This window comes from Orycteropus afer, unplaced genomic scaffold (assembly GCF_000298275.1).
Source record: "Orycteropus afer afer isolate SDZICR_OR568_19922 unplaced genomic scaffold, OryAfe1.0 scaffold01384, whole genome shotgun sequence".
Classification (NCBI taxonomy): Eukaryota; Metazoa; Chordata; class Mammalia; order Tubulidentata; family Orycteropodidae; genus Orycteropus; species Orycteropus afer.
Window position 1 is genome coordinate 74,530 of NW_006922971.1, and position 16,140 is coordinate 90,669.

At 52.3% G+C, this 16,140-nt stretch overlaps 1 protein-coding gene across 1 annotated transcript in view; it reads right to left on the reverse strand.

Annotated features, from left to right (window-relative positions):
* Positions 1-15,131, reverse strand: part of IDS (iduronate 2-sulfatase) — a 20,753-nt gene extending 5,622 nt beyond the window's left edge. The window contains exons 1-7 of the mRNA XM_007959052.1: positions 15,032-15,131; positions 14,068-14,204; positions 13,289-13,466; positions 9,028-9,116; positions 6,096-6,296; positions 4,588-4,758; positions 8-74 (exon numbers count right to left, since the gene is read on the reverse strand). Of these exons, the coding sequence (XP_007957243.1) occupies positions 8-74; positions 4,588-4,758; positions 6,096-6,296; positions 9,028-9,116; positions 13,289-13,466; positions 14,068-14,204; positions 15,032-15,131 (943 nt within the window). The remainder of the gene's footprint in view (positions 1-7; positions 75-4,587; positions 4,759-6,095; positions 6,297-9,027; positions 9,117-13,288; positions 13,467-14,067; positions 14,205-15,031) is intronic.
* Between the last annotated feature and the right edge of the window lie 1,009 nt (positions 15,132-16,140).

The window sequence follows — 16,140 nt, forward strand, 5'->3', positions numbered from 1 at the left end:
AAAGCACTCAAAAGGCGGCCGACCTGCGTGTCCAGATACGAGACGGAGGCGAAGTAGCTCTGGCGGATCTGCCGCTGCAAATTTTCAAACAGCATGCAGTGAGCGCGGTAGCAACCCCGACCGCCACGGTGTGCCCAGGGCTAGTGTTCTCCTGAGCTTCCCTCCTGATCAGCTCATCCCTGAGCAGTTCCTCAGCCAAAGTGCAGTGTACATCTTCCCGCCATGCATGTCCCTTTGTGTGCCCACAGAGTCACAGCAAAACCCACAGGTCCAAGTCTGATCCCAATGGATTCATGAGCCACTTACTGTCCCTTTCTCTCTCCCCCATATACCCTTATGGGTCCCAGAAGATGGACATGTACGCAGACACTGACCCCCAGCCCCCCAAACACTGGCCCACGCAAGCTCTGATGTGGGTTGACACAGAGGGACCAACGTGACTCCTCGTTGTCACAGAGGAGGCTCTCCCACATGGCAATGGAGGGATGAGAGAACAGCACACCCTTCACATCCCTGAACCCAACAGGGACCTTGAGAATTACCAAGCTGAGGTGGTGGAATTGTGTTCCCCAAGAAGATACCTTCAAGTCCCCACCCCCAGTTCCCATGAACTTGACTTTGTTTGGAAATCAGACCTTTGCCAACATAATCAAGGGAAGCTGAGGTCATAATGGACTCAGGCAAGCCCTCATGCAATGACTGGTGTCCTTCCAAGTGGAGGGAAATGTGAACACAGAGGAAGAACGCCATGTAACAATGGAGTGAGAGATCGGCGGGATGTGTGCACAAGCTGAGAACCACAGGATGCCAGGAGAACACGGCCTCCAGAGCAGTGAGAAAACGAATTTCTGTCAGTTCCAAGCCACCCAGTTTATGCTATTGCTACGACTGCCACAGGAAACGGATACAAGGCTATGCACAGAGGAAGAGCAGCTCTTGGCCTGACACCCGCAGCCTGGTTCACTGGCAAGGGGTGAGGGACAAAGGAGCCACTGGCCTATCGAACCAGCCCCAGCTTCCGCTGTGTACCCGGGCCCCACCTTATCACCTGACCCCATCTGCAGCTGCTTATCACCACTAGGGTGAGGGCAATCATAAGACTCACCCACTCTGCCCACGCCGTCAAGAGAACAGATAGGCAGCTAACCTTCCAGAAGATTGCTGGTGAACCCTGGCCTACTCAGACTTTCTGGTACACAGTCTTCAGTCTATAATGTGGGGACCAACGACACCTGTCAGGGTGATTGTGTCCCACTCAAGGTCCTCCCTCTTTGCTGTGCTGGGTCCTGGAGAGAGGACACAGGCATGGAGATGAGAAAACGCAGGTATTACTGGTGGGGGCCAGGGTTTCCCCAGGAGAATGAGTGCTGCGGAAATAAAGGAAGGCTTCCCAGAGGAGGAGCATTAGAGAAGAGGTCTGAAGGGTGACTAGGAGTTTGCAGTCAGACAGCGCAGGTAGGACACTGTGAACAGGACTTACAATGCAATGTTTCTCTCCAATTCCTTCAGTGTAGCATCGACTTCTTCCTTCAATACCATTGGTCTTTGATCATATGCCACCTCCTGAAATGGATGAAGATTGACCAATTCTTTTTTTGGGTACAGTGACTCTGTGTACGCCTTCCATCTTCTTTTGATGCTTCCTACATCATTCAATATTTTGCCCATAGAATCGTTCAATATTGCAACTCCAGGCTTTCATTTTTTCCTGTTCTTTCAGCTTGAGAAATGCTGAGCGTGTTCTTCCCTTTTGGTTCTCTAACTCCAAGTCTTTGCACATTTCATTATAGCAATTGGCTTTGTCTGCTCAAGCTGTTCTTTGAAATCTTATGTTTAGCTCATTTATCTTGTCATTTCTTCCATTTGCTGTAGCTACTCTCTGCTCAAGGGCAAGTCTCAGAGTCTCTTCTGGCATCCATTTTGGTGTTTTCTTCCTTTCTTGTCTTTTTAATGACCTCTTGCTTTCTTCATGGATGATGTTCTTGATGTCATCCCACAATTCCTCTGGTGTTTGGTCACTGCTGTTCAATGCATCAAATCTATTCTTTACATGGTCTCTAAATTCAGGAATGCTATTATCAAGGTCATCTTTTGGCTCTTGTGGACTTGTTTAAACTGTCGTCAACTTCAACTTGAACATGCATATGAGCAATTGATGGTCTGTTCCACAATCAGCTCCTCACCTTGTTTTGGCTGAAGATATTGAACTTCTCCATTGCCTCTTGCCACAGATGTAGTTGATCTGATTCCTGTGCATTCCATCTCATGAAGTCCACATGTATAGCCATCGCTTATGTTGCTGAAAAAAGGTATTTGCAATGAATAAGTCATTGGTCTTGCAAAATTCTATCGTTCAATCTCCAATGTTATTTCTATCACCAAGACTATACTTTCCAACTACCAGTGATGCTTTTTGGTTCCCAACTTTTGCATTCCAGTCACCAGTGATAATCAGCACATCTCGATTGCATGTTCGGTCAATTTCAGCCTTCAGAAGTTGGTAGAAATCCTCAATATCCTCATCTTTGGCATTGGTGGTTGGCGTGTAAATTTGGATAATAGTAGTATTAACTGGTCTTCCTTGTAGGCGTATGGATATTATCCTATCACTGACAGTGTTGTTCTTCAGGACACATCTTGGAACAGTCTTTGGGACACTGAAGGTCACGTCATTCCTCTTCAACTTGTCATTCCCAGCATAGTAGAGCATATGGTTGTCTCATTCAAAATGGCCAAAACCAGTCAATTTCAGCTCACTAATGCCTAGGATATTGATCTTTATGCATTCCATTTCATTTTTGACAACTTCCAATTTTCCTAGATTCATACTTCATACATTCCATGTTCCAAATATTAATGGAGTTTGCATCTGTTTCTGCTCATTCTGAGTCATGCCACATCAGACAATGGAGGTCCAGAAAACTTTCCTCTATCCTTATCATTAAGGTCATTTCTACTTTGAGAAGTCAGCTATTCCCTAGTCAAATTTTGAGTGCCTTCTGACCTGATGGGCTCATTTTCCAGCGCTATGTCGGACAATGTTTCAGGGCTGTTCATAAAGTTTTCCAATAATATGTCAGACATTGTTTCACTGCTATTCATAATGTTTTCACTGGCCAACTGTCTGAGGAGTGGATGGCCTCTTCCTTCTTCTGAGTCTGTCTAAACCTGAAAGCTCCACTGATGTCTCTCCACCATGGGTAATCCTATTGGCATTTTGCAACACGGTGGCATAACCTCCAGCCGCACAGCAACACTTAAGCTACCACAGGACGACAAATTGACAGACAAGTTCATCTCCCTTAGTTGTTTCTAACCCCTCTGTACCTGCCTACCTCAAGCCCCGGCCTTAATGTAGAACCACACCCAACAAAAAGTGGCCTCAAAGCCCCCAGCCTGCCTATCTCAGGCCCCTGTCTTAATAGAGAGCCCCACCCAAGCAAAAAGCAGCCACCAAGACCCTGAACTGGGAGGAAGGGCAAAGTGGGCCCCATGGGGGTCTAGGACTGTCCCTGGGAAGTAGCACCTCCTAAGCCATGAAGATTGGGAGTGGATGATGCTCAGGTGGTTTGGTGAGGAAACCCAGGAAGTGGCCAATTCTAGAAGGCCTGTGGCTAGTCAATAGCAAGAAGACAGCACAAAGCTCAGGGAAGGCCAGACCCACAGAATTTATTTCATTTGTCAACAAGGTCTGTGCCGGCCTGGGTGAGAGGCTACTCAGTGGGTGGGCTGGCAGAAGCTCGAGAAGAATGAAGAGTGAACAGATAGGGAGACTACAACACAAAGAGAGCGACAGCAGGGCCGGGGAGAGTGGACACAGGTAGGGGCAAGGAGGGGCCCACAGACACCAAGTGAGGGAGGGCCCGTCGACCAGCAAATGCCCACCGAGGATCGCGGAAGACACCAGAAACTGGGACAGAAGTTCAGAGCAGGCATCCACATGGCCGAGACCCTGATGTGGACTTTCAGTCTCCAGAACAGTGAGACAAGCAGCATCTGTACACTTGAACACCACCACTTGCACTATGCTGTGTTACACACAGCAACCTCAGGACACTAAAACAGCAGCTGACCAGTTAACGTGAGGATTCTAACTCACCCCATGGCTGCTCCACCTGCACGTCATAGCAAAGGGACATGAGACATCACAGCTGGTTGGTACTGGCCATGGTGGTGCCCTGGCTCCCTCTGCACCAAGCCACCCCCGAGAGGGAAGGGCTCCTGTGTAGACTTCCCACAGAGAGGATCTACAAGTACCAGAGACCATGCGTTCTGGTCTGCAAGGAAGCCGCCCACCCCTACAGTTAATGAACTGTCACTGTCAGCACCATGCCCACATCAACCGAGTCACCATACTCTCTGAGTGCTCCCCTCTTTGGAAGCCGAGACTGGTTGGGACACTCCTAAGCCACCGACACCTCCTGTGTCCCCAATACCTACAGCCCCACTTGCCTCGGCACCTCGCACCATACCTGCACAGAGAAGGTTCTCAGCAACACATTACAGAGTAGCGTCTACTGAGAAAAGGGGTTTCCCCAACAACCCATCATTGGTGCCCAACACTTTGCCAAAGCAGGCCGTTGATACCTGGAAGTCTGCAGGAATGGGGCCATAGGGCACACTGATGTTCAAGGCTTCCACGTCCTCCCGCTGCCTGATGTCCATCCAGGGGTTGTAGGCCACAGGGGGTAGGCCAGCAGGTACCTGGGGGTCAGGGGCCAAGGTGATGTTCTCCAAGGGATATAACTTCTGAAACTCCTGGGGAAGAGCACACAAAGGCACAAGGCTGTCACACCAGTGCTCTCTGCCTTCTCTGGAAGCCTGTGATACAGTCACATGGTGGCTCACTGACACGCCCCACCTGGAAGTCAGGCCTTGGTCACCCTCATAGGGAACAATGGCGATAGAATCGTGTAACCTCTGTCTCCCGTGAACCAAGGAGTGACAGCTCTCTCCCCTCATACAAACACATGTCCTGCCCTGGTCCCCACCTGCCTCTAACAAGGAACAGTGTAGAGAGGTGTGCTGGGGGTCCCTACGATGCCCCAGGGCTGTTAACTCACTAGGATGACAGACAGGACTCAGCATCTAGTTGTCCTCACAGCTCTGCTGTGTTACAGAGGACACAGAGCACACCCAGCAAAGGGAAAAGGTGTGGAGGGCGGTCAGGGAGAGAGCTTCCAGGTCTTCCTGCAGTGCATGCACACGAGGCATGACATCACATGAGAACGTCATCTCCCAGGAAAGCTCCTCAGAGACCCAGTGTCTAGGGCTTTCACGGGGGGCTGCTCACGTCTGCACCCAGCAGGCAAGCAGGTGCTCAGCAGGAGCAGCACTGTCTGAGGAAGAGTCTAGACTTGCTGAGAACCAGTCTCATCCAGTTCCCCAAGCCAGCCGAGGGCCAACCTCATAAACAGGCCCCTCCAAAGAGAGCAGTCAGGCTTGCTTGGTGAACTCTTCTCTGCAGAGGAAGCCAGAGGACTAAGCCACACAGGCCTCCACCAAGGGGGTGGCAGCTCCTCTTGGGAAGGAACGAGTCTCTGGGACAAAGAAAGGAGGATACGTGCACCGTCAGAGGACAGCCTTTGTGGCTCCACTCTCCTGCCGAAGGAGGCGCGTCCTTCGTGAAGTCGAAGGACTAGCTGCTCAGGCCCCAGGGGAAGCACAATGGAGAAGGACTGACAAAGGTTCTAGAAAGGCCTACAAGCAAAGGACTGGAGCTGCCGACAAGCAGCCCATCATCCCATGCGGCTCCCTGTTCCCCTGAACTGCTTCCCAGGACCAATCCCTTAGTTTGGTGACCGGCTCAGACTCATACCCTACAAAGACCTAACCATCCAACCCAACGTGTGTCCACCGAGTTCAAGGCGAAGAAAGAAAAGCTGTCCTTGTGGCAAGCCAAGTGTTTCTGACAGGACTCTGACATGTCCTAGGCCCCTTCTTGGCCCTGAACTCTGAATCACATCTTTACTCCACTGGGCATCCCTGGTGAGTGGGGACAGCAGGATGGGGCTACCTTTACTATGCAACCCTCCCTCAACACACAACACAGCTACAGAGGTTGTGCTGGACCAATCCTCGGCCAGCTTTTTCACCTTGGGGTATCTGAAGGGGATGTGCGGCTTATGGTACCCAACAGCCAAGAAGAAAGGCCTGGCCGACGTTTTCATCTTTCCCAACAACTGGATGGCTTGCTCGGTGCTCTGCTTGTCAGGCAAGGTGCCCTCAGGCACGTCCGCCACATCCACGGGGCAAAGTAGGTTGGCATGGAGCTCTCCGTCTCGCCCCCTGCAGGTCTTTCCAAACAAAACATATAAGGTCAGCTTTGCACGTGCACCAAACCCACATAGGTTACACCCATGGGTTTCACACTCATGTTGCCAGCCCACTGAACGTTAGTCACTCAGACTGGACAGGCATGTCATAAGGAGAACTAAAACAAAAGCTTTTCTTGTTTCCCAGGCAGGGGCTTACAATCCACCCGCACTTTGCTTCCTACAGTTAATTCTCTGTCTCCAGGTCATAACTAATTAAAAGAAATGCAACTAAACTAATGACCAAAAATAAAGCTATCTACAATTCAACTATAACAGGACAAATAAAATAACCAAAAAATAAGCAAATGAGCTCAACATACACTTCTCTAAACAAGAATAAAAATGGCCAAAAGCACATGAAAAGATGTTCAACGTCAACTGCTGTTAGGAAAACACTAATCAAAACCACAATGAGTGACGGTAACTGCAGATAAGCGCCGAATAGCAGTACTCTCCCGTAAAATATATAAAATACACGGAATTCAAAATCTTCTAGGATCTACATAAAAAATAAAAAAAACACAATGAGATACCACTTCCCACCCACTAGGATGGCCACGTAGATATATATAAACAGATAATAATAAGCGTTGGCAAGGATACGGAGAAGTTAGAACCCTCACTCATTGCTGGTGGGAATGTAAAGTGGTACAGCTGCTGTGGAAAACAGTCTGGTGGTTCCTCAAAACGTTAAACAGAGGGTCACCATATGACTCAGCAATTCCACTCCTAGGTATTTACCCTAGAGAAGTAAAAACATACATTCACACAAAAACTAGTGCACAAAAGCTCATAAAAAAACTCAAAACCCATTGCCATGGAGTCAATTCCAACTCCCAGGCCCCTAGAGGACACAGTAGAATTGCCCCCTAGGGTTTCCAAGGCCATCAGTCTTTACGGAAGCAGACTACCTCATTATTCTCCCACAGAGTGGCTGGTGGGTTCGAACCACTGACCTCTTGGTTAGTAGCCCAATGCTTGAACCACCAGAGCTCCTTCACAGGTTCCCAGCAGCACCATTTGTTGTTGTTGTTGTTATGTGCCGTCGAGTCGGCCCCGACTCATAGCGACCCCTCCTTGGGTTTCCGAGGCAGTATCACTACGGAAGTAGGATTGCCCAACCTTCCTTCCGAGGAGTGGCTGGTGGGTTTGAACTGCCAGCCTTCTGGTTAGCAGTCAAGTGCTTTAGCCACTATGCTACCAGAGCACCATTTACACTAGCCAAAAGGGAGAAACAATCTAAATGCCCAGCAACAGACAGCTGCGTGACTGAAATGTGCTCCATCAGTGCAATGCAGGAGTACTCAGTCCTGAAGAGAGACGAAGTTCTCACACTGCTGCCACACGGATGACTTCTGAAAACATCATGCTGATGAAATAACTCAGACATCAAAGACAAATACTGCCTGATTCCTTCGATATGAAATGTCCACAGAAACAAAGCCTCAGAGGTTTTCAGGGACTGGGGAAAGGGAGCAAATGGGGGTGGGGGGAATGGGAGTGGGCTTTCTTCTGAGGGACTGAAAGCATTCTAAAACGCGTGATGGTCGCACGTTTCTGAATACACTAAAACCCATTGAACTATACGCTTTAAATGGGTACATTTTATGGTATGTAAATTATGCCTCAATTGTTAAGCATTGGGGAAAAAAAGAAAAAAAATCCCTCAATTTCAGCAATAGCCTAAGGCTCCTCAGTAACAGGGTCCCAGCTAGCTAGACCAGGTGACCTTACAGTCCACGGATTTTCCAGATCCTGGGGTACACACATATAACTGAACCTCCTGCTTCATATGTCTCAAGCCACCTCGCTGGCCACAGGCTGAAAGAAGGCTGGACTATGGCTTGGCCATCCAGGAGCCTGCGGGGCAGCAGAACGCCATTACACGGCCCTGCCTCACTCATGCACCCGCAGAAGGACACCCACACCACAGAGCCCCCTCACCCTCTGTGCCCCCACGACGGGCAGCACTGAAGGGGGATTTGGTACAGTCAGACTCGCTGGTTGGAGAAGAAAGGGGGTGGGGGCAGGGCCCAGCACTTCCAAGGGAGGCCACCAGAAAGCAGCAAGAAAGTGGCAGGGAACTGAGAGATGGGCCTTTGATCTCATTCTGCTCCAACTCAAGTCACAAACCAAAGGCCACACCCCTCAGCTTTCATAGTACTCTGAAAGCCAAAGTTGTCAAGAACTGAGAACAACCCCCTCCACCCCACTCACCACCCCCACAAAACAAACTACATCTTCACCCTTCCCCACAATGTCTCCAAAACCCCAGAGGGATGTGACACATCTTAGCTCTCCAGCTAATTTTCTGAGTTCCTTAAATGTAGCTTTTCGTTTCTTTCACATACCGGGCTCCTCTGAACCCAGGGTAAGTTTCCATGACGCTCTAAGCACCTGAAAGTCTCCATTCGGCCCTAGGCTGAGGCTCCCAGAGTCCAGGTCCCCCTTCTCTCTCCCACAGCGCAGCATCTCCCACAAGCCCCAGCTCAGAGCATAACCCACAGTGAGCACCAAGGGGCCAGTACCCCCAGCCTCTAGAACGAAGCCACCTCTCCGCCAGGCCCAAGACTAGAGAGCCCGACACTTGTCTCTGGCAAGACTTGAGGAGCCACAAAGGAAACCCACAAGCCTCACTGGATAACCAGCTGGAAAGAGCATGGCACACACCCAGCGGGCACCCTCATTTGTGAGTTCTTTACCCCCTTACCTTGGTGTTTTCGTACTTCTCTGAGGAGGGATGGTAAGGTGGGATGGACCAGCTATACGGATAATCATCACTGTGGTTGGAAGATATTCCTTGAGAGAAAACAAATGAAGTCATTGAATAAAACAGTGCTCTCCTCCTCACCCAAAGCACAACTGGGCCTCAGTTCTAACATTAAGAACTTAGGCCAGGCGATGAGGAAAAGTCTCCACTGAAGCCAACTCTGCAGGTTTCAATTTGCGTATTTAGCATCTGACCTCCTGGTCCCTAAAACCCACACAACTGGTGGTAGGCTCTGTGGAAGGGACCCAAAAGGCAAGACCAGACAGCCCCTTTGTCATGAATTCAACCCTATCCTCCAAAGAGATGTTCAAGCTCTAAGCCCTGTACCTATGAACGTGGCCTTATGTGGAAATGGGGCCTTTGTAGATACAATTAGTTAACTTGACGCCATACTGGAATTCCAAAGCCACGGCCATAGAGTCAATTCCGACTCACTATGCCCCTAGCAGACAGAGTAGAACTGCTCTGTAGGGTTTCCAAGGCTGTCTATCTACATGGAAGCAATGCCCAAACCAAACTTACTGCCGTGGAGTCGATTCCCACTGACAGCACCTCTAGAGGACAGAGTAGAACTGCCATAGAGGGTTTCCAAGGCTGTCAATCTTCACAGAAGCAGACTGCCTCAACTTTCTCCCATGGAAGGGCTGGTGGGTTCAAATCTCTGACCTTCTGGTTAGCAGCTGAATACTTTAACCACTGTACCACTAAAGCTCCTTATACTGGGATAGGGTGAGCCCTCATCCAACATGACTGGTGTCCTTATAAGAAGAGAAGACACACAGATGGACAGGCACAGCGAAGACAAACAACCACATGAAGATGGAGGTAGCAACCAGGGTTGTGGTGTCACAAGACAACTTGGAAAAGGCAAGAAAGGGTCTCGCCCTAGAGCCTTCGGAGGGAGCACAGCCCTGCCAACACCCTGAACTCAGCCTCTCAGCCCCCAGAACAGTGAGGGACTAAATTTCTGTGGACTTCAGCCAGGAATCCCTGGGCAGTGCAAATGGTTGAGGGACTCGGCTGCTACCTCAAAGGCTGGTGGTTCAAGTCCACCTAGAAGTGTGTCTGGAGAATGACCTGGCGAGCTACTTCTGAAAAACTCAGCCGCTGGGAACCCTGTGGGGCACAGTTCGACTCTGACACTCATGGGGTTGCCAGGAGTCGGGACACACTGGACAGCAACTGGTCTTGTGCTTGTCTGTCTGAAGTCACCCACTTCGTAGTCATATGTTCCAGTAGCCTAGCCTTTCAGAGTCCATGCGGAGTCCTCTCCCTCCCACAGGGAGGAGGCAGCAGATGCATGGGCACTGCTGTCTGACAGGGAGGCTCAGAGAACAGTGTGGTGGGCCACGCCTCACAGAACTCACAGCCGGGCGTCACCATTCTGGGGCATAAGCATCACCATCCACACTCCACCTGAGCAGACAAAACACCAACAGGTGAAACCAAAGTCCGACTGGCAGCTGTCAAAACCAGGAGTGCCGTGTGAGTGAGGGTGACCCCAAGCACAGAGGCGCGTGGGCGAGGGAGGGCAGGCAGGGCGGCATCCTAGGGGTCCAGGAGGCTTTGCAGGAACCTGAAGGGAAGTGCTGCTCCGAGGATCAGCCAGGAGGTGCCTCAAATGCATCACACCAGAGCCATGCTGGCCTCCCTGGGGAGCAGAGGAGCCAGGCCAGAGGGACCAGAGGGATGGGGGGCACAGTGGAAAGAGCACATGGGGGCCTGGCACACCTGCTTCCAATCCTGGTGCTGCCCCTTACATACCAATAACCTTAGGCAAGTGACTTGACCTCTCTCAGCCTCTTTGCCTGTGCAGGTAATGACAATGATGGCAAGAACCCACCTTGCTTGCTATTGTGAGGTGACCGCTATGTACCTGGCACTCAGTGGTAACCCTGTCCTCCTTAAGCTGGCCCATCCCTGACAGCAAAAGGTCTTGAGAACAAAGATCCAGTTGAAAACCATTTCCACAAGGATAGCAAGAAAAGGTTTTGTTCCCTGACTAGGGGCCTGGCGTGTGACCCCGAGATCAAACCCTCAGGAGGAAGGAAGCCAGACAACAGGCTCCCTCCCCCAAGCACTTTCTCCTCTCCTGCTGCGTTTCCACCTGGCTCCAAGTTCACCATGTCCCTCGAGCTGTGCTCAGGCAAGGAAAGGGTGTCACGATGTGAATACCACGCTGCAGAAAGTTCTACTCCTGCTGGCCTTTCAGCCGTACCACCTAATTGCCAGGCAGGTTCATCCTCAAAGCTGGGCCCAGGTGAGCCCAGCTGAGCGCTGCCCTCAACCTGGGCTGGACAGCTGGGTTCTGGAAGGCTGCCGAGCCTGTCGGTAGGACCAGGGAGCAAAGGAAAGCTCCTGGACAGTTTCCGGTTGTCACACTGAGAATAAGCTCTGCCACCTGTGTGGGGCCATTCCCAGCACACCCTCACGCTCAGGATGTACTGCCCGGACCTGGATGCTTTCCTGTGAGGTCATCAGTGCAGCTAACACAGCAGCCTCACAGACAAAGAATCTGAGGTTCAAAGACCAATGATTTTCCCAAGGTCAACTGCAGAGCTAAGAAGTGGTAGCGCTAAGACTAGACTCCAGGTCCCAGAGTCACAGTGCCACTGCCCATCAACAGCCTCACTCTGCTTCCAGAGATGGCCGGATGACAGCAAGCCACTGAGAACAGCTTCAAGTTCAATGGTGATGTTTCTGTGTGACAGACTACTGTGCTGTCCTGAGAAATGACTTCACTGCTGTGGAAAATGAGGCAGTGGCTCTAGAAGTTGAACAGAGAATTACTACATGAACCAGCAATCCCACTCCTAAGCGGAGCATATGTATGTTCCCAAAGGTACAGGCCCCACACACTCAACAGCAGGGACTCAAGACACCAGTGTTCACCGGGGCACTCTTCACAATCCACAGAAGCCAAAAGGTAGAACAACGTGTCTATCGCCTGATGAAACGAGAAGCCACAGGTGGCCTGCCCTCACAATGGGGTCTTATTCAGCCACACAAAGGACTGGAGGCGTGAAGCACGCGACAACATGAGTGAACCCTGAAATTGTCATGCTGAATGAAGGCAGTCAGAAGAAGAGGGCAACTATTCGAGGGCCTCGCTTATTTCAAATGTTGAGACCAGGCAAATGCACAGCCAAAGGAGAAGTAGTGGTTACCGGTCAATGCTTCTAAAATGCACACTTAAAAATGGCTCAAATGGGAAGTGTTTTGCTAGATACACTTCATTCACCTCAATAAAATGTTTTCAATGGCTTTTGTGAAGAGTAATTCTCTGGGAAAGTCATTCGGTTCTGAACCACTTCAATCTGAAGACTACATTTGTGAGACGATCTCAAATCAGAACAAAAATCAAAAACCAAACCCATCGCCATCAAGTCCATTCCAACCCACAGGGACGCTCCAGGACACAGTACAACTGCCCCACAGGGTTCCCAGAGCTGTCAATCTTCATGGAAGCCAACTGCCTCAGCTTTCACCCACAGAGCAGCTGGTGGGTTTGAACCACCAACCTTCTGGTTAACAGCCAAATGCCTTCACCACTGTGCCACCAGAGCTCCTTATGCACACAACAGGGACAAAAAATTACAGCTCTCCTCCGAGTGCTCAGAGTACCAGCCATTTACATTCTTTAGTTTATACTTCCCTTGTTTCCCAATTTTTGGTGCAATGAGCACACACTTCTTCCATAAAGAGAAAAGGAGGCTGTGCTCAGCATTCCCACGGTGCTAAGAAACAGAGCCAGCTTCTTCTCATGCAGGTCCAAGGTCGGGAGGGCTGGCTCTTGGGGCCAGCTGCCACTTGCTTGCTGGCTCTGACCTGAGCCCCACAGTGGGCAACAAGGCAGCTCAGCCCTGGCCTGTGCAGGCCCGACCAAGGGTCAAGGACAGAGCTGGGCTCGCACCTCATACTCCCACCTCTTCGCCCAGTGCCCTTCCTACCACTCGAGCCACTGAAAGACCCCAACAGCTCTGGGGCTAATTTCTGAGAGGAAGCAGGACTTCTGCTCTTTTTCACCTTTGGTGAGAGCCTGGAGCCACAGTGACAGGTGATTTTCTAAAGAGGCAGCAGAGGTTAATGAGGGCCCGCCCAGCTAGAAAAAGCCTCTGCAAAGACTCCCCAAGCCCAGGAGGGGACAGCCTCACCGGGCCAGAAACAAACATGAGCCCAGGCTTTGGGCAGCAAGGCATACCAGGGTGAAAGACTTTTCCAACCGACATGGTCACATAGCCATTCTCCTTGAAGTACTGGGGGATGGTGGAGAAGTTTCCAGCACGCACCCTCCAGTAGGAGTTGAAGTCGTAGAGGCGGGTGGTGTCAGGCCTCCTCCCGGTGAGGAAGGACACGCGACTCGGGGCGCACACTGCTTGCTGGTAGGGAACAGAAGCAGAGTTAATCATCGTCAGAGAAAAACAGATTTGTCATCTAGAAGGCAACCCAGCAGCCTCCTCGGGGCCTCTCAGTCAACAACTCGGGCTGAGTCATGCAGCTCTCGGAGCCAATCAGCGGGATGTGGGCCTCAACCAGGTGCCAGAGCTATCTTCCAGAAGAGAAGAGGAGTGAATCAGCACCCCAAACAACAGCGTCTCACAGGCCCACAGAGCAGACATCACCCTGAGGCAGCCCTCTGAAGGGCTCAGAGGCATGTCCCCAGGGTACCTGCTCAAAGGTGGCATCCTGTAGCACTCTTCCTTCTGCACCTGAAGCAGTCACCTCCTGGGAAGAGAGCTGGGAAGGACTGTCCTGAGCACATGCAGACCAGGGAGTACCCCCCAATCCAGGAGGGTGCACCCTTGAGTGCACAATCGGCCTTGTGAGCAGCCAACCGGATTTGGCGGCTGCCAGGGTCCAGACCATGGTTCCCCCTAACCCTGAGATGTCTGGCACCATCAGCACCATCTAACGATAGTGAAGGGACCCACCCCTCCATGGAGAAGACACCCACCCACACCTGGGGAGCCCCAGACATACCTGGGCAAAGGCATTCTGGAAGAGCAGGCTGTGGGATGCCAGCTGGTCGATGTTTGGGGACCTCACGAGCTTGTCCCCATAACAACCCAGGGTGGGGCGCAGGTCATCCACAACAATGACAAGGACATTCCGAGCATCTGCTCAGGAGGAAGGGCTTCAGTGAGATCAACTGTGCTGACATTGAACTCCCATCCCCACAGTAGGTGCTTGGGGTATGGTACCCCAAGGCTGGCTCCTGCACCTCACCAGCCCAGCCAGTGCCCATACAAGGGCACAGCCAGGGGTTGGCACTGGGGCATAAAACCCACCCTCTGCCTCAGTGGAGGTTGGGGAGCAGGGTGCACAGAAGCGCGAGTCTTGGGTGGCAGGATGAGGCTTTGGCTATAGGCCTCAAGCAGGGATGAAAGATGGAGTGAGAGGGAGGGAGAAAGAGGCAAGGATGGAGACAGGTAAGGAAGGAGGTTTGCGTGGAGACAGAGGAATGGCAGGAGAGAAGAATGGAGGGAGGGAGAGAAGGATGGTGCGTGGGATGTAAGGATGAAGGGGTGAAGGAGAGGGGAGGGACTCCCGGACGATGAAGGAAGGGAAAATGGAGGGGAGGAGGAGGCAGGGAAGGCTGGCAGATGAAGAAGGGAGGGAGGCAGGGAGAGTGGATGGATGCAGGGAGAGAGGGCAGGAAGGAGCAAAATGAAGGGAAGGAGGAATGGAGGAAGGAAAGGAAATACGCAGGGATGGATGGATGAAAGGAAATGGAGGGAGGCAGGGAAGGAAGGAGTGAAGATGGAAGGGAGGACGAATGGAGGAAGAGAAAGACGGATGAAAGGAGAGAGGACGAGAGGATGGATGGATGGATGGAGGAAGGGCTACTGGGGCGAAGGAACAGACGGAGGCCGCCAAGGTGGGAAAGAGGCTGAGGAGGAGGAGGCAGGGAACTCCGCGGGCGGGAGAGGGCGAGGGACAACACCTGTGACCGAGTTCCCCTGCACTGCAGACTCGAGGGCCGCGCTGACGGAGGCCAGGACTAGACCGAGCCCGAGCAGGCCCCAGCCAGGCGACGGTGGCATTTCTGCTTCGGGCTGCGCTCCGGCGCAGCGCTGACCGGCTGCAGCCGGTGGGCGGAGGAGCAGCCACCGCCGCAGCCGCGGCGTCCGGAAGGAGCGCCACCAACTAAGCTAGGGGGCCGCCGCCGGCCCTACAGGACCGGCCTGGTCCCACTGCGCATGTGCGTGGTGCCCCGCACCGCCCCCTCTGGGGCGGAGCCTGGCGGCGCGCGTGGCCCAAGCTCGTGATCCTGGCCACAGTGGGCGGAGCTGCGAGCCCTTCCGGGCGATAGTCGGCCCACAGCCCACTCACATGCTGAGCGCGCTGCTTGCAGCCTCTGTGCCTCGCTTGTGCCACGCCTGTCACTGGGCACGTCTTGCCCCTCCCTCCTCTCTGTAAACCACACATCGCCCCTGGCCGGTCCAAACGCCACCCTCCTTCAGGGAGGCCCCTCGCTTGAGAACCCCCTTCCTCCATCTCCAAGGACCCCCGTTCCTATTCACCTGCTCAACAAACACTGTGGTGGTGGTGATGTAGGTGCCGTCAAGTCGGCTCCAGCTTGTAGCGACCCTATGTAGAACAGAACAAAACACTGCCCAGTTGTGAGCCAGCCTCACAATCCCAGAACCCACTGTTGCTGGCACTATGTCAATCCAACAAGTACTGAGGACCGCAAATAGAGCCAATAGGCACTGACGTCACCAGTTCCTGACCCGTGGAGCTTCCAGACAGACAATGAAGAAAGATACACAGAGCCTAGAAAATAAACAGGGTGGAGTGTGGCGCTTGCTAGTTTCAGTGGGGCGGCCAGCCAAGGCCTCACTAGTGAAGTGCCACTTGGACAAAACTCTCAGGCAGTGAGGGGAGGGAGCCAGCCGCGTACGAAGTCCAAGAAGAACGCAGCCGCCTGAGGGTGCCACAAGCTTGAGAGTGAAGGAGGGACCAGAGGCCTGGGGGCTTCGAGGGCAGGAAGATGAGAGGCGGCTGTTAGCTACCTCGACTCACAGGGACCGGTGCACAAAAAAAGGACAA